The sequence below is a fragment of the Thamnophis elegans genome, chromosome 1 (genome assembly GCF_009769535.1).
Source record: "Thamnophis elegans isolate rThaEle1 chromosome 1, rThaEle1.pri, whole genome shotgun sequence".
Taxonomy (NCBI): domain Eukaryota; kingdom Metazoa; phylum Chordata; class Lepidosauria; order Squamata; family Colubridae; genus Thamnophis; species Thamnophis elegans.
In genome coordinates this window covers 166,189,355-166,207,849 of record NC_045541.1, presented here as the reverse complement: position 1 = coordinate 166,207,849, position 18,495 = coordinate 166,189,355, and the positions used below count along the sequence as shown (strand labels likewise).

Genomic DNA, 18,495 nt, shown 5'->3' with positions numbered 1-18,495 from the left:
TTGCTTTTCCCATCCCGGGTTGGGCGAAAGCGATGAAGACGGTGACTATGGAGGCTGGGCTGGGTCCGATGCCGGTGCCCCGTGCAGAACTGAAGCTGGTTCGACTGTTGAGCCGGTGCGAGGCGATGGCGGCCGATAAACGAAACCCGGATGAGTGGCGATTGGAGAAGGTCCGGAGGGCTGGGAAATGACAGTAAAGAGTAAACAGTTGGACTGTTATCTAGTCCGACCCCCTTGCTCGCGCAGGAGACCTGAACTAGAGATTCGAACCGCCGAACTGCCGAGCTTTCTGATCGACAAGATCAGTGGCGGCGCGTTTTTTTTGCATGGCTGCAGGCAGACATTTGTCCAGGGGTGTGTTTTTTCTCTCTCTCTCTGCCTGGCTTGCTCTATTTAACTGAATTGCGACTTGTGCTCTTAAATGAATTATTTGCTTTTAATCAGGGCCGCCAAGAGGATTATTGAGTGTTGGAATAGGACTAGTATGGGCCCCCTCACCTACACGTGGCCACATCAATCAATAATGTCCTCATTGTACATTTACAATGTGGAGCGTTCTTGAGCTCCAGATTTTTGAGATGACATTTCATCACCATTCATAAACTGAAATGAAATATAAAATATATTCATAAATGAAAGGAAACTAAACCTGCAAACTTAAATAAGTAATGAAATTAAAATTCAATAAATGACGTAAGAAAACTGTTCTTAAGTAAGAGAGCGGCTCCTACCATTGTATCATTTTATGGCAGAACCTGTGCATTTGCAACATTCAGTAGCCTCTGGCAGGGTTTTTGGAACACGTCAGAAGTGTTTCCTGGCTTTGGCTGAACCTTTGGAACAGTTTGCCACAGGCTTCTTCCAGTTTTTTCCCCCTCTTTCCTAACTTCCTAATCTAATTGCAATTCTGGAATATCCTGATTCCCCATCCAAATACCTGCTCCATCTGATATTGCTCAGCTGTTGAAAATCAAGCTTGCTTAAACTAAGTGCAGCTGCCTGCTGTTCATGTTGGGAATGCAGCCAAGCAATAAAGATGATTGGGAGGAGGGAAACTTAAAACACTTGCACTGTTGCTAGGATCTGTGTCTTCTCTAGGAAAGAGAAGGACTAGGGGGTCACATGATAGTAGTCTTCCAATATCTGAGGGACTGTTGCAAAGAAGAGCGGGGTCAGCTATTCCCCAAGGCACCTGAGGGCAAAATAAGACGGATGATAACTTATCAAGGAAAGATCCAACCTAGAATTAAGGATAAATTTCCTGACAGTGAAAACAATTGGTGGGATGGCTTGTCTTCAGAAGTTGTGGGTGCTCCATCACTGGAGGTTTTTAAGAAGAGATTAGTATAGGGCTTCCTGTTTGAGCAGAGGGTTGGACTAGAAGACCTCCAAGGTTCCTTTCAATACTGTTATTCTGTCTATTTATTCATCCAATAAATTATAGTTAAATCTGAGTTCACATAAAATGCTGAGCCAGGCAACTACATTATGTTATATGAATAGATCAGTATTTAAGACATTATACTCTGGTAGATGCACATGATTAAATTAGAAGTAAGTGCATTGAGCAAATAATTTAATGGATATCAGATAAGGAATATTCATGTACATGACACTGTGGGATTGCATTATGTTATTAATGTTCTGAAAGGCTTGTTGTTAGTTGTGCAGTTGTGTCTGACCCATCGCAACCCTATTCCTCCAGTCCTTCCAGTCCTCCACCATCCTCTGGAGTCCATTTAAGCCCACGCTGACTGCTTCAGTGACTCCATCCAGCCACCTCATTCTCTGTCATCCCCTTCTTTTGCCCTCAATTGTTCCCAGCATTAGGCTCTTCTCCAGTGAGTCCTTCCTTCTCATTACGGTGGCCAAAGTCTTTGGGTTTCCTCTTCAGGATCTGGCCTTCTAAAGAGCAGTCAGGGTTGATCTCCTCTAGGACTGACCGGTTTGATCGCCTTGCAGTCCAAGGGACTCGCAGGAGTCTTCTCCAGCACCCTAGTTCAAAGGCCTAAATTCTTTGGTGCTCAGCCTTTCTTATGGTCTAACTTTCACAGCCATCCATTGCAACTGGGAAAACCATAGCCTTGACTATACGCACTTTTGTTGGCAGGGTGATATCTCTGCTTTTTAGTATGAAAGTCTGAAAGGCTGTTGTCCCCTTAATACTAGCATACTGTACTTCTCCTACTGCTGCTGTTGTGATGTTCATGTTTTATTTAACTCCTCAGAGGTTTTTAGTACAAAAGGATTATTTCCCAGAGAAAAAAGGTTAGCAAATTACAGACGATTTCTGCATCTTTTAAAGAAATGTAATTTTAATATAATATGTTCATACTCATAAAGTGCATTAATTTTCCCAGCCGATTCAATAGAATAACTCAGCAGTAAATTTTCATTATAAAAATTTGCTCCTTTGGTATGTATTTCTTTCCTTTGCTTTCTATCATGAGATAGATGAACTGATATTGTGCGCACTGTATGATGGTTAGACTGCCACTCTCCACTGGGTGTCTCCCTCAGTCCAACAACTGATAACCCATCTGTTACTTTGTGATGGAAGAGATGGCAGGAAATGAGCCTTTTACAATATCAGGTTGCCACGTCACGGAGTCCACTGAGTGTCAAGGTGGTGCAGGCCTTGGCCTTGAATTAGCAACCCCCATTCAGATACCTGCTATGAAATTTTAGGATAGTCAGTGTGAAGAGACTTCCTCTTAATTAAATCCACCTTGGAAAATGTAAATGTAAACGTGCCAATGTATTGCTGTCATTTAGGAAAGCCTTTACAACTTGTTTTTCACTGAAAAAAGCTCTGAGCATGGCTTATGTAAAATCGATTAAAAGCCAGACAATTTCTGCCCCACAGTCTAAAAAGGCAGGCTGAAAATAGAAAAAGGAAAGCAGCCAGATACAGGCATCAAATTGTCAAGGCATAATTTTAATACTGACTGCTTGGAATGGAATGATCAGCTGACCATCATTTGTTTCCCTACAAGTAAAGGAAGAAATTCTCTATATTTTTATTTATTTTGTTTGTTTATCAAATTTTGAAACCAACCGTCTTCTTCACAGAGGAACTCTGAGCAGCGTACCAGTAAAATATTGTTTTCTATTATTAATATTTAATCCTAAATCTTTTCAAATATTGATTTCTATTTCAGAACGTAGCATGGAAGAAGAAAAAAATGTCCTAAAGCATATCACATACTTGTGTACAGTATTCCACAGCCTGTTAATTTACTTCACTTGTCATTGGCACAGGCTCAGGTTTCATGATTTCGAGTTTTTGCAGCCTGCTCACAAACTAAACATGATTATGAAGTTAACTGAGAGCCAGATCAGATGGTAGCAGTCAAAACACAGTGTCATAATTGAGGCTAAAAGAGAATCCTGTTTTGTTATTTGCGTCATTTCACATTCTGATGCAGAGAAGGGATTTGATGTGAAATATAGGATTGATTATTAGCAAACTATGCTTAGTTCATAGGAATAATGTTTAATCATATGGGATTCAGTTTAGCTAGATAGTTACATTAAAAATCCCTCCCTTTTTTTTTTACAGATTGATGTTCTTTAACTGAGAGAGTCTTACAGCAATTTAAAAATAAGCACACATATTAATAGTGTAAGCTTTTATGAATCATAATACAGTAAATTTCACCTTACATCTGATTAAATAGTGTGTATTTGTTAGTTACTACAACTTTAAGGTGTCACAAGACCTAGTTATTTTTACTGTGGCATGCTAACAGAACTACATCTCTAGAAATCCCATGAATGTTTACTCAGAAACAACTGGATGCATTCGGAGTTAGTGTGTATGTTGGCATTGCACCCATAGTTTTTCTAACTTGTAGAACATAGTCAGAAGCTCAGATGGCTTTTAAAACAAAGGTGATATACATTGTAGATTCTTAGCAGATAAAACATACTGATTGCTGTTAACATTGACAGAATGTTCTGTTCAGAGGCCATTTCCCTGTTTCAAAAACTGGAATTAAAGGGAAGTAGCTATCAATCTTATAGGTAGCTCCTGGTCCAACCTTGGTCTGATTCATTAGAGGGTAGCTACTATGTGTGCGGTGGCTCAGTGGCTAAGATGCTGAACTTGTCGATCAGAAGGTCAGCAGTTTGAATCCCTAGCGCCGCGTAACAGAGTGAGCTCCTGTTACTTGTCCCAGCTTCTGCCAACCTAGCAGTTCGAAAGCACGTAAAAATGCAAGTAGAAAAAAAACACCTTTGGTGGGAAGTAACAGCGTTCCATGTGCCTTCAGCGTTTAGTCATGTTGGCCACAGAAAAGTTTTCAGACAGCGCTGACTCTTCAGCTTTGAAATGGGGATGAGCAACACCCCCCTAGAGTTGGGAACGACTAGCAAATATGTACCAGGAAACCTTTACCTTTACTATGAGTGCCACTTCTTGGCTATCTGGGGCTTCTCTTGTCATTTCAGTCTGGAGTTCAGTTAAGATAACCTCTAAGACTTTGATTCACTTGACCTAAAGTGCATGGAGATCCCACCACTAGAATTTGGTGGCAAGGCTTCTGCGAAGAAAAAAATAACCAAATTTCTGGTCATAGAGCACTCAAAACATCACAGTGTTATCAATAATCCCGGCAGTCTCCTGTATTGTTTGGAGATTGAAATACAGATCCCCAGGCTGAAAACATTTGCAGAAATATATTGTGCATCATTAGCTTCCTCTATGAAGCCTTAAAATAAGCCTAGTTCCAATCAGAAAAGGATTCTCTCTGCTGGAGATTCAGCTGAGGTGGCGCAGTGGTTAGAGTGCAGTACTGCAGGCCACTTCAGCTGACTGCTAGCTGCAGTTCGGCAGTTCAAATCTCACTGGCTCAGGGTTGACTCAGCCTTCCATCCTTCCCAGGTGGGCAAAATGAGAACCCAGATTGTTTGGGGGCAATAGGCTGTCTCTGTTAACCGCTTAGAGAGGGCTGTAACAGCACTATGAAGCAGTATATAAGTCTAAGGGCTATGGCTATCATAATTCACGACTGCCAGAGAGCAGCACACTGGCTCTACCAGAACTGAGGAAAGGTCGCTTCTTTGTTCTGATGTCCTCCTTGGAAGGAAGCAGATTTTCAGTTTTACAGCGAAGCTCCAAGACAGGGATCTAGCTACGAACTGCCCACCTCTGTCTTATAGGCATTGACTTTTGCTCTCCACTTCTCGAAGAAACATCATTGGCTTCAGTGTGGCATTTGGGTTGATGCCCCATAGCTTAACTTTTTTTGTTTTTGAGGGAAAACATGTGGATTCCTGTTCACCTCTTAAGGGTGGAGGGCTAGAGGAAAAGGTGGGGTTTCTGTTACAATTTGAGGTACATGCTTTCATTTATCATTTCCCCCTTATCTGTCTGCCAAATTCAGGCATATCAAGTTCTGGAAAACTAATTAGGGTTGGCCTTTCCCGAGTCATTTAGGAGGAAGAGAGACTGCCCACTCCCCCAGGTTTCTCATCCTTTCAAACCACTGGTAGTTGCCCCCTTAAGGCTGCCTTTTGTTCTGTCCTCCCGATAGTCCTAGGAGGTAAGTCTACAACTGACAGCAACACAATCAAGGCTACTTTCAAGCTTCATGCTTTAATGCAGTAGTTTTCAGCTTGGATGGCTTAAAGTCAACTCTCAGAATTAAATTCTGAAGCTGAGGGATTCTGGGAGTTGAAGTCTTCAAGTTGCCAGGATTAAGAAGCACTGTTTTAATGGTATTGCAGGAGCCAATAAAAGAAAATATTTGTAGTTCAGGGTGGAAATGGGGGGGGGGGGAGTTCCTGAGTGCTCTCTACCTTGTTGTTTTCTTGCAGACATTTCATCACCCAAACTAAGGTAACATCATCAGTGCTAGTAAAGGAGTGGTGTTTGCTCTCAGTTTATATTCAAGTGATTTTCCATATCAGTGTTGGTGGTCTTGGAGGTTCTTTGGTTGGGCTGTTTACTGTTGGCCTGTTTGATTGTTCCTTGATTGGGGTATTGTTTACTTGATTGTTGGTCTGATGTTAACCTTGGAGTTAATCTATGCTTATTTGGGTGCTGATAGCTGGTGGGGAGGTGTTTTGGTTTTTTTGTTCCCTTTTTGGGTTGTTAATTGTCTTTTTTGTATAGTATGTAAATATTGTTTAAGTCCACTGATAGCTATTAATTTATCAGAGTGCCAAGCTTCTAGAAATTTTGTAGCATTTTTTGGACTTGGCTTGTATTACTGGAGGCCACATTTGGCAAATTTGTGCTAATAATTCAAAATGTGCCATTTTGTTTTCTTCTTAGTACGTAGCTGCTCTGGAGGAGATGTTACTCACATTGAAGAAACACCCCAGGTAAGTTTCTTTTTTTCTAGGATTTATATGGGTCAGCTTTTTTTTTTTGTATAAAAGTTTCTTATTTTTAGACCAACAAAGACAAACAAAACATGAAACTTAAAACCATCATCAATTACATATACATATAGCATGTCGTTTGGTTACAAGCATTTGTGCATCACCGCTTTCAATTATATATAAAATCACAGATTGTCCATCGTATACATAGGTACGTTATTATCAGTATAGATCATATGTTCAGTTTACCATTGTTATTCCTTCATTTTAAACAAATATTCTAGAGATTAGATTCATGTATGTACCAACATTCCATTGTGTCATTATTAGTCTATTTAGTAATAATATGTCTTTCTAGTATCAGCTTCTATTGTTCTTGCAATTTTGTACTTGTGCATCACCACTTTCAGTTGTATATAAAGTCACAGATTATCCATCAAATATACATAGATACATTGTTATCATTATACATCATATGTTCAACTACAATTGTTATTCCTTCATTTTAAACAAAATATTCTAAATATGTGATTCATATATATATATACCAATATTCCATGCATCATTTAAATATACTTAATAATACCGTAATATGTCTTTATGGTATCACCTATCTCATTCTATTATTATAACATGAAAGACTTCTCCAAAAATTTTCATTTCCATATTTTTTATCTAACCACTGATAGAACAAATCCCATACCTTATAAAATTGTTCATCTTCTTGTTCTCTAATTTCAAATGTCAATTTACTCATTTCAGCACATTCCATTATTTTTCGAATAACTTCCTCCTGCATTGGTATTTTCTCGTTTTTCCAATTTTTTGCAAATACAATTCTAGTTGCCGTTAAAACATTTACAATCAAATATTTCAGATCTTCATTATATGTTTCTGGTATGATTCCCAATAAAAAAATCTCTGGTTTAAAGTCTTATGTGTTTTTGTATCATTTTCTCCAACCACGTGTGGATTTTAGTCCAGTATCTTTCAGTTTCTATGAGTCAGCTTTATTACTGATCCAATCCAATTTATAGTTTTGGGAAGGTGAGATAGGATGGGTAGATAGACGTCACATGAACTGGAATCTGGGGTTTTATATTCAGTGTTTTAATGCCAGGCCCCTTACAATTCTGTCTTTGCAGGGAATATTAGCCTTTGCTGGTAATCAATTCCATTTTAATTAGGTTATTTTGACAAGCACAAAGTAATAATCAGATTTCGCTTCTAGCTTCTGTGTGTCATATATTGCAAAATATTCTTGGAAATGAACCCAGTGTAGGAAATGAGCCAGAAAATGAGAGTATAGAACAGGAATTGGTGGCAATTCTTCATTGCCTCTAAGGAAAATCCTGAATCACTATATAATAGATGGGAGATGTACGGCTTAAATTCCCATCATCCCTGACCCTTGGCAATGCTGGGTAAGGAGATGGAGTTGGAAACCACAAATATATAGATAATCAGTTTTATTTGTTTTATTTTTTATTTCCTAATGTTGCTGTTGAATTGAACCATAACTTAGTTACACTCCTCATTAGACCTTCCTAGGTAATCCTTGGTGGCCTTCTCCACTTCATGAGGATGAGAAATGAGAGGAAGATGTATGAGGAGTCCCAACGGTGCTTTTTCAAGAGGCAACTGGACTTTGTTTTTTCCTTGAAGATGTTTCGATTCTCACACAAGAAGCTTCTTTAGTTCTGTTCTAAACTGTTCTGAAGAAGTTCCTTGGATGAGAAGCAAAACACCTTCACGGTGGTTGTTTTTTGAAAAAGCACTTTTGGGAAAACCATGATGATCCCGGGTGACTGATATAATCCCCATAGACATGTATGGGGAGCGGGTTTTTTTTTTTTCCTCTACGGTAGTTCTTGCCTCAGATTTGTCATTCCCTTTCAGCAAACTGGCTCCTGAAGTACTGAATGAATATTCTCGTAAGGTGGATTTTTTAAAAGGCTTGCTGGAAACAGAGAAATTGGTAAGCTCTCCTTCCTTGTGGTTTTCCTTTTTTTAACCATTTCTGAGAATCCCTGCTGAAGTGACCCTTTGTTGGGAGAGGATCAATCATTAGGTACTTTTGCTCTCTCTCTCCCCCCCCCCCCCCCCCCCCAAGTCATCTTCTTCTGAGAAAGCATTGGCAAACCAGTTTCTGGCTCCGGGAAGAACTCCTACCACGGCTAAAGAGAGGACCCCAGCAACGAAAACCGTGCATCTACAGACCAAGGCCCGCTTTATGGGCGAGATGAGGAATGAGCTGCTTGGTACAGTATGTCTTCTTAGCTAATAGTACAATCACACATCCTAAAACAGTTCCCCTTAAATTTTTGCTTCTGAGCATCCATTTGTCCCAGTCTCTGTAGTATTGCTTCCTTCATTCCAACTGTCTCTGCACACCCCCTCCCCTTTTTTTTACTATTTGTCTTTTGGGGGTATAGCAATAGCACTTAGATTTATATACCACTTCATAGTGCATTTTACAGCTCTCGCTAAGCAGTCTACAGAGTCAGCCTATTGCCCCCAACAATCTGGGTCCTCATTTTACCCACCTTGGAAGGATGGAAGGATGAGTCAACCTTGGGCCGGTGAGAGTCAAACTGCCAAACTTCTGGCAGCTGGCAGTCAGTAGAAGTGGCCTACAATACTGCACTCTAACCACTGCGCCACCACAGCTCCTATCTTTTCTATCAGGTTCAAATAGTTAACCGAGGGACCTTGTTTCCTTGATATAGGTGGAGTTAGTTGTCTCTTGATCTATGGAATGAAGTGGTATCATACTCTCACTTTATGGGTCTAGAGGACCTGAAATTATTTGGCAGAGGTCAAAAGATTCAAAACCGCAAAGACCCTTTCTCATGCCATTTGTCAGGGTTCCAAGTAGCATCCAAAAGTAAATCAGAGTCCAAGGCAAAGTATTGCTCAAAGTTTCAATTTATTAAGAGAGCCATGTTGGAACATCTGAGAAAACCTGAATCTGAAAGCTTCCCAGTTTTCCCCACCCACTTGAAAGTTCAAGATCTTTCCCCCCCACACCCACACGTCCATCATGTGGTCCAATCTCCCGCTGCCATGCTGGCGGTTCCATCCATTCAGTTCTGGTCAGGTGCGTAGGTGAAGACAAAGAATGACCTTGGCTTTCTAGAAAGAATTTTGTTATGGCTACATATCATCTAACTCTGTACAATCCCCCCTCTCATTTCCCCACAATAGAAAACGCATAGTAGAATAACAGATAGTGTGGCAGGCCAAAGACCCAAAAGAAAAGAGGCTGCAGGGCTGACACTATTACTGAACTCTTTATTTCTCCTCCCTTTCTGCCTTCCCAGGACCCTTCCTATATCAATGGTAAGTGTTTACTGATCATGCAGGATACGCAAAAGGACTCTGGAGGTTGCAGGACAAAATATTTAAACTCCCCAGCATTATGCAATATAATACATGATTATTTATATCCCACTCTTCATTAGATTTCCCATTTTTTTCTCATCTGTAATTGTAGCACTGTAAATTCCCAACTGATTGTTATGCCGAGTTGCCATCTGATTGTCTTGAAAATTCCTCTCTGTAACCAGAAGCCAGATATTCCTGCTGCTGTCATCTTTTTGGCTCATCAGCAAATATTGGGAAAATGTCATTTTAAGTTATTTTATGCCCCTCCTCCCCCCCCCCCCCGATTCTCTGCCAGCTAGCCTTTTCTTTCCTTACTGCTAGCTTCTCCTTATGCATTAAAAAGTGGTGTGGTTTCTCTTTGCATCTTTGCATCAATTCATAGATTTACTAGATAACCTGATTTCCAGGTCAAGAGCATTTGTTCATTGCTTATAGATATAAATATAGCTATGAGTGTAAATATGTATTTTTTCCCTTCACAGATTTGGAAGAGAAAAATTTAAGGAAACGCATGTGAGTATTTGGCGGTTTCAAGAAAAGGGGATCGGGGAAAAGAGTTGCAATCATTTTGTTCAGATTATATAAATATTTAGAAGTTTCAGGGAAATGGAAATTGGTAAGGGAAAGGGAGTAATACTTCAGAATAATTTTGCCCTGTTTAGAGTTCAAAGTAAACTATGAGAAACATGAAAACATGAGAAAAAAAGCCTGGTTTTGTCTTATTTCTGTTGGGGGATGGAAAAGTCCAGAGAGTTCTGTTCCTCAAAAATCCTCAACTATTTTGCCATTTCCAGCTTTGAATGGAGTTTGTGGGGTATGTGATTACCTGCTTGCAATCACATTATACCTTGAGTTGTGAAATTTAGAGATAAATGCTACTCTGTGGATCCCCTCACCATTCAGTATACATAGATACGACTTGTAGATAACCTATTAAACTAGTCAACCCATGCCTATTTTCTTACCTAAAAGAAAAACAGAATGACCAAGTGTGGGCCAAAAAGCAGTGAAACAGGAGTGACTTTCAACTTCCTGCTGGCTTTCCCATTGAATTTCCTTGTAGGAATCTGGTAGAGAGTATCCAAAATCTTCCCTCCTCTTCCCTTCTGACAGTTAAGTGGCTTCTGTTGGGTGGGTGAGGGGAGCAAGGGATTGCAAGACTGGCTGGGAAACTGTGACCACAGCAGCCAGTAGCATTGAACAAGCCACACAACTTTGGGAAAGTTCCCATGGGAGTCATGAATTTTGGGGCACATTCTGTAAATTAGCACCAGAATAGGTTCAAAAATTGTTACTTTATGATGCACCATTTCACCAAATTAAAGGTCATGACAAGAGTTTTAGTAGTATATAAAAGATATACTTGTGTATCCCTCTTCAAGATGCAAAACAGTTGCATGAAACAGCCGCACACAGATACTGCACTCGTGATGTAGTTTTTCTTTTGACCTGACATGGGCATGTAGTATCTTCTTATCCTTTCTCCTGTTCTGGGCCTTTTATGAAATATGCACAATTGGCACCAAAAGCCAATTGTACATAAGCCGTCTTTTTAAGGCCTGCCAATAATAAAGAGATCTCTCTCTCCCCCACAGGACTCCAGTTCCTGATGAGAAGCAGTCAGCTGCTGAACTGGATGCAGTCCTGCAGCATCATCACACCATCCAGGAGAAGTTAGCTGAAGAGATGTTGCACCTGGCACGCAATCTCAAGAACAACACTCTTGTGGCACAGAATGTGATTAAGCAAGATAACCAGGTACGGCTTGACACTACCTCCCCCCCCCCCCCAAGTGTGTATTCTGTACAGTTATTTTGTAATTGTGTCCGATTGTGAGAAAGTGCTTTTGTCCTTGGCAGAGCAAAACCACTTATTGGCATGGCACCCGAGCACTATAAGTTGCCCCTTTCCTGAAAACGCATTTTTGGTTGAGTTTCTCCAAGGATGTTGTTGAAAGAAATGTCCTTCTGGGTTCAGCTCCAAGTGGGGAAAAAGACACTGGAGACATGGAGGCTGCTTGGAAATATGGTTTATTGTTGGACAGGGCCACATGGCTTGAGCCCTGATCAGAAAAGGTGGTCACATGCTTCAATGTTGGTGAAGAAGAAGAGAAGGGCCGAGGGAGGGGCTTGCTAGGCTTTTTATACCCTGTTCCCACCTCTTTGTTTCCGGTTCCTGTGTAAGAAATGTATTCTGATTGGTTGTCAGACTCCCATGGTGCCATGTAGGGGGCTAGTCTCTAGGCTGTTTTGAATCCAGGTATGAGTTCTCAGATGCTATGTGGAGAGTTGAGTAAAAGGCCAATATTATCATGCCTTAATCCCATCACTCTGGAGCTGAACAGGAAAACTATTATGTAAAGTGGACTAGCTCAAGCTTTAATGGCTCATTGACAAAGGGGGATGGGCAGGCAGCTATTCTGTCTTTTAAAACATGTTTCTTCCTTTTTCACATCCAGAGAAATATTCTGCCTTTTCAATATTTCCTAGGATATTTCATTTTTCTGGGAGAGGGCTGGGTGGTATCTTCCCACAATGTGATGTGGAATAAAGCAACATTTGGTGCCTTCTCCTGCACCTGCCCGCATTTTGCCAGTTTTCAAAACAGTGGCATTTTATGGTTTATTTCAGACCTTGACGCAGTCACTCAAGCTGGCTGACCAGAACTTTGAGAAATTGAAGGATGAATCGGATCGCCTGGAGCAGCATGCCAAGAAATCTGTCAACTGGTTTCTCTGGCTAATGTTGATCGTTGTCTGTTTCATTTTCATCAGCATGATCCTGTTCATTAGAATCTTCCCAAAACTAAGATGATTTCTGGGCTGTTATCAACAGTATCAGCCTGGCACCTTGGCTTCTCTTATCTTCTTCATTGAACCCATCAAACCTTTGCTGGGCTTTTGTAACTTGGTGAAAATGCTCAATGGGAGAATAATTTGATTGCAACTTCATAGAATCTAAGATGAAATGTTCTCCTCCTGCTTGAAAGACTGAATAGGAAAGCTATTGTTGCATTGTTATAGCAGGATTAAGCAATTTATGGGACATATGCAACAGCCCAGAAGTTCCTGTTTTTGTGGCCTGCAGCCCCCAAGAGGTGGCACCCTATTTTAAATAACAAAAACTAAAGGGAGGGGGGGGAGAAGCAATAGAAGTGGAGCTTCTGAATTTAACATATCTATTTAGAAGCAAATAATCCTCCAAGGAATGTGGTGACCCACTGTGGGGGCAAAATAGTAACAAATCTCTTGGTTAGCAAAAGTTTTCCATTCCTGAATTACAATTCAACAAAGGGTTCTCTTTGCTGCTGGCAAGAAACAGAATTAGGTGAATTGAAATCTCATGAAAATAGAAGGTCACTTCACCTACTGAGGTTGGGGTGTGGGGAGGGGGTGTGACAGAAAGAGCTGTTCTTAATGACTTCTCTTTCACAGTCTCAAAAATATTGCTTTGACCATCTGCTTCATTGGCAAAGTGCTCCTTAGCAATACAACCAGCCTGGGCTGTACAGCTTTCCCAATTTTCTTTGTTTTGGAATGCTGAAATACTCCTTCATGAATATATCTGCTAGTCCCCCACCTGTTTCTGGGGGCTATGTTCTTTGTGGGACATGGTTGCATTTCTAGGTCATGGCAGATTGGCAGTTAAGTGACCTTGACAAATGAAAAAGACGGCACTATCAAGTTTTTGGAGTCAGTGCTGCTTCATGGAAGTTTGACCTCTCTGGGGGCCTCCCCAAATTTGGCTCTTGCAGCAATATAAGGCTGAGGGCACCCCCTTTATCCATTTGATATATTGACTCAGAGGAGGCTGTAAGGGAAGTATTCAGATTTGCCAATTGAAGGCAGATTGGACCTCATCTAAATGTACGCTTAAGTATGAACTCATAGACCGCTGGACTGTGGATGTTGTTCCTTTGCACATTCCAAAGAAATGGTAGAGCAAAGAAGTGGGCAAGTGGAGGTATTTTATGGGCACTTTTCATTAACTACCATCCTGAAAGTACCGCACCAGCAGTGTGGTTAATAATCTGTAGGAAACAGCAACTCCCCCCAATTGGGCCTCAGCATTATAACTTGGCATTTACACAGCAGAAGGGATGGGCACAAAAAGGTGCAATCCCTTCAGGGAGAGGAGTGTCGCCGCCTTTGCTGTTCACGCAGAAGCTGCTACTGTGGTTATGCTGTAATTTCTGAGCCTGTTCCCCCTGTTTCCTACCCCCCTCCCGACCTCCCCAGTTAAGAAGTGCTGACTTGGAGTCGGCTCATTAAGCTGTAGATGAGGCTGGCAGTTAACCCGAATTGCCTTTATGCTTGTTGCATGGTCAGCTTCCATGTCACAACTTGCACAGTTACAAATTGGTGGTAACTCTGATGTATTTTATTCTCTTGCAAGTTGCAGGCAAGAGGCTCTTCGAGGTAAACCTTGAGAAGGGAGCTTTGCGACTCTCCTAGTGTCATAAACATATGGTAAGATCATGGAAATGTCAACCCCGCTGGATCAGAATGCAACTTTTGGCCTTCGCTAAGATAAAAAGAGCCTGACGCCAGATCAAATCTTGGTCCACTGCAGTTGGGTAGCCAATAAATTTAAATTAATAAAAAGCCTGTATGTGTATCTGGATCGGCCGTTTTCTAGGGCAATATTTTCCACGTAGCTATTTTAAGAGGTATGGACTTCAACTCCCAGTATACCCCAGCCAGCAATGTACCCATCGCTTCTGCTGGCTGTGTAAAAGCTGTCTGGGTTATTCTGGGAGTTGAAGTCCACACCTCTTAAAATGGCTAAGATTAGAAACCATGCCCTAGGCCTGCAGAGGTCAATCGCCATCACCTACCGGGGACTGATCATGAAACCTACATGCCACCATGCGTTCTATTGCTGTGTGATGATTCTCCAGAATTTTGTTTGCTTTGGCAACTTGGCTTCTGCCATTTCCATTTTTGCTATTACTGTCACAATAGAGGATCTTGATATTTCCTGTCTAAGCCAAAGAAGCTTTGGGAAAGATTTTCCTTCTTTTATAATAGACCAGGATCGCCATCCTTCCTGCTGGTTCCTATCAGTAGCTAGGAAGGGTGAAGTTGGAAGGTGATGCAGATGTGTTTCCAGGGTCAGTGCTTGCCAGGAGGTTTGGGAACAGAGGAACATTATGTTCCAAGCTTTCAGTTATGGAACTGGTGACGAACAAGGATATCCTCTGGTTTAGGGAGTTAGATTTAGAAAGTGGAGGTCAGATATAATACAAAACTGGAACATCAATATTGCTATATCTTTCCGGAAGCATCCTTGCCTCAATACTGAAAGAAAGTCAAGTCTTTGCAAAGTCCGCCCATCATGTATCATTATATTGAATTGAGATTGTTTGTGGAAATCCAACTGATCCCCCCGGATTTAATCTGGTGATTTTGCACCCATGGTTGTAAAAGTGACATTTGTAGATTCTTAACCCTGCAACAGGCAAAAGGACGGCAATGAAAGTTTTGCATATATTAGATTCCTGATTAAATGGGTGAAGTCAGGCATTCAATAAGAAACAAAAACCTCATGTTGATGAGGGAAACAGCAATAAATCAAAAGAAAAAGAAAAGTGGGAAATCTCAAAAGCACCTTGTTACTTCCATGATTTAATAGTTGTACTAAAAAAAAATGAAACCGCCCTAAACAGGGGGAAATGTTAGTTATTATTAGATGTGGCATGGCAATTGCCTTCTTCCCTCCTTACTGCCAAGGCAGCCCATTACATCTGACCTCATGGGACTTAATAGCAATGAAATGAATCAGTTTCATACATTCAGTGGCTACTGGCTCCAAACCATTGTATAGTCTGTTATCTTGAAAACTGTAATAGTTTTGTGTGATCTTAGTTACAGCAGGAACGGATGACAGTGTCAAATCTCAAGGGTGGTGGTCAGCTTGATGGATAATGGGTTGTTTTAGAAAAGAGAGCGAGAAATCTTACGGTGGAAATTCAGGTATCATGAAACTTGGGCAGATTCCTAGACCCTAAGCACGTTGACAAAAATATTGTTATTTCTCATGTGCTTGTTTTCTAGGGGATTGGGATGGCTTGTAGCTCATTACTAAAGCTAGCCTCAATTCATGCTATGAGAAACAAGAAAAATTTAACCCATCTAAATGATACTCCTTGTTGCAGAATCAGAGTTGAAAGTAAAAGCTGCTCAACTGTGTAACTAAAAATGGCAGGGCCCCTTTCATTGTGTATGTTCAGAGAGAGATTAGACAGCTATTTGTTGGGAATACTATATTTCGGAGTCCTGTACTAAGCAGGGGGCAGGGACTTGATTGCCTAAATGACTGCCAGTTCTGATTTTATGAATCATTTGGCCATTGAATCCAACTACCTTGATCCATTCAAAAATCCAAAGTCAGTAAACCACTTTCGGCAATTGTCTAGTGTGTACTATTGAACAGCTCTTTTTCTAAGATTCATTCAAAATATTAACAAATATTATATGTCCTGGCCCTGGGATGATGGGCCAGGTCAGGAGTCCTACAATTGTTGCTCTGAGTATTTAAAATTAACTACTTTAAGTCTGAGGTGCTCACTCCATTCTACTCAGCTTTAATTTCCCATAGCTTAAATTCATTGTGATTGTGTCTATATTTTCCATATGGAATATTAAAAAAAAGATAAAAAATATTTATCTTTTACTGTTTTCCTTCACCCTCTGAAAGAAAATTACAGTATCAAGACAAATTAGGAATTTCCTGGATGAAGTAAATTGGCAGAATTTGTCTCCCAACATATATCAGCATAAAGGAAATTTTTTTATCACACTTTAAAAGACCTGCCATTTATTCAAAGTAAAAATCACCACATGTTCTTCATTGGACAAGGCAACATCTTTTTCTAATTCTTCTGCTTATTATAAACAACTTGTATTTTTCAGCTGCTGGTTTCTGCTACAGTTATTATTTTGCCTTTGTACACTAATAACTGTTATTTCTCATACTCTGAGCATTATTGGATAGTAAAATAAAAGTTATAAACTCTGCCAATGTTCATTTTGATTTTTCAATACTTTATTAGGTGAAAATGCAGCACTATTCTTGTTTTCCTCTAAAATGTACAAACTATTATCTGAGATGTTTGTATTACACCTTAGGATTGTTTGAAATCTTATTAAAGCTTGTCAAATTTCAGCTAAACACAATTTACTACTCTGTGAAGTGCAAATGATTTCATGTCAGCAGTTCAACAGCCACATAATTCAGACCATGACTCCAGAAACAAATATAGGATCACAGTGTTAGAAGGACTTTGAAGGTCTTAGGCTAACCTCCTGCCCAAGGCAGAAGTCCTCATTCCATCTCAGACAAATGGTTGTCCAATCTTTTTTTTTTGAAAGCCTCCAGGGATAGATCACCCAAACATTCAAGAGGTAAGCTGTTCCATTGCTTAACAGTCCTCACTGTCAGGAAACTTCCCCTTATTTCCAGGTCTCCTGGAATCTCCCTCTTCCATCCATTGCATCTTATTCTACCCTCAGGTGCTATGGAGAATAAGTTAACTCTTTCCTGTGGCAGCCTTTCAAGTATTGGAAGACTGCTATCAGGTCTCCCATCAGTCTTTGTTAAGGTAAACATACCTTATTTCCTTTACCCATTCTTCATAGGAATGAGCCTCCAATCCCTCTCTTACCATATTTGTTGCCCTTCTCACTTTTTCTAGGGCCTCAGCATCTTTTTTGTACAGGTAGTCCTCAACTTACAATTGGGCCCAAAATGTATGTTGTGAAGTGAGAAATTTGCTCCGTGTTGTGACTTTTCTTGCAACATTTGTTAAGTGAATCACTGCAATTTTCAAATTAGTAACATGGTTGTTAAGCGAATCTGGTTTCCCCCACTAACTTTGCTTGTCAGAAGGTCACAAAAGGGGATCATGTGACTCTGGGACACTGCAGCTGTTACATGTGTGAGTCAGTTATCAAGCATCCGAGGGTAAAGCATGCGGCCATGGGGATGCTGCAATGGTCACAAGTGTGAAAAAGGATGTCACTTTTTTCAGTGCCGTTGGAACTTTGGTCATTAAATGAGCTGTTGTAAGTTGAGGACTACCTCAATTGTGACCAGAACTGGGTGCAGTGCCATACAGAGCAATATTATCCTTTCCCTTGACCCTGATACTATCACTTTGTTATTGCAGCACAGGATAAAGCAGCCTTATTGGTAGCTGCGGCACACTGTGATTCATAATTAAGCAACAGTCCACCAGGATACCTAAATCCTTGTCATCGGCATTACTGTTGACCCAATTACTGCCTAATATGTTCTTATGCACCTGGTTTTGGATGCCTAAGTGGACGACTGCATCTTGTTGATTAGGCCCAATGGTCAACTCTTGTCAGGTTTCTTCTAAATCTTAAACTTATGTTCCAAAGTGCTAGCAATTCTCCCTAGCCCTATGTCATCTGCAAATTGGATGAGCACCTCTTCAATCTTCTCATCTAGGGTATTTATGAAGATGTTGAAGAGCACTACGCTGAAGACAGAGCCTTGAGGATCTCCACTGCATGCTTCTCTTCACATAGATATAATTCCATTAAGGACCACCTCCCTCAAGAGTTGGTTAGCCAACTGCAAATTCATATTGTAGTGGTGCTGTTGGTTCCATATGTTGCCAAGAAGTAGACTGTGGTTTGCTTTCATCAAATATCTTACAGATATCCAAGTGTGCTACATGCACAGCATTTCCTTCACCCACTAATTTAGTCACTTCATCAAAGAGGGTAGTAAGATTTGTTTTGCATCACCT

General features: G+C 40.6%; 1 protein-coding gene across 1 annotated transcript; it reads left to right on the top strand.

Moving 5' to 3' along the window:
- The first annotated feature begins 32 nt into the window (after nucleotides 1–32).
- On the top strand, nucleotides 33–16,735 carry USE1 (unconventional SNARE in the ER 1). Its single transcript, XM_032238441.1, has 7 exons — nucleotides 33–170; nucleotides 6,281–6,330; nucleotides 8,230–8,308; nucleotides 8,444–8,591; nucleotides 10,200–10,230; nucleotides 11,313–11,475; nucleotides 12,348–16,735. The coding sequence occupies exons 1-7, from the start codon at nucleotides 33–35 to the stop codon at nucleotides 12,528–12,530; spliced, it is 792 nt and encodes a 263-aa protein (XP_032094332.1). The 3' UTR covers nucleotides 12,531–16,735.
- The last annotated feature ends 1,760 nt before the right edge of the window (nucleotides 16,736–18,495 follow it).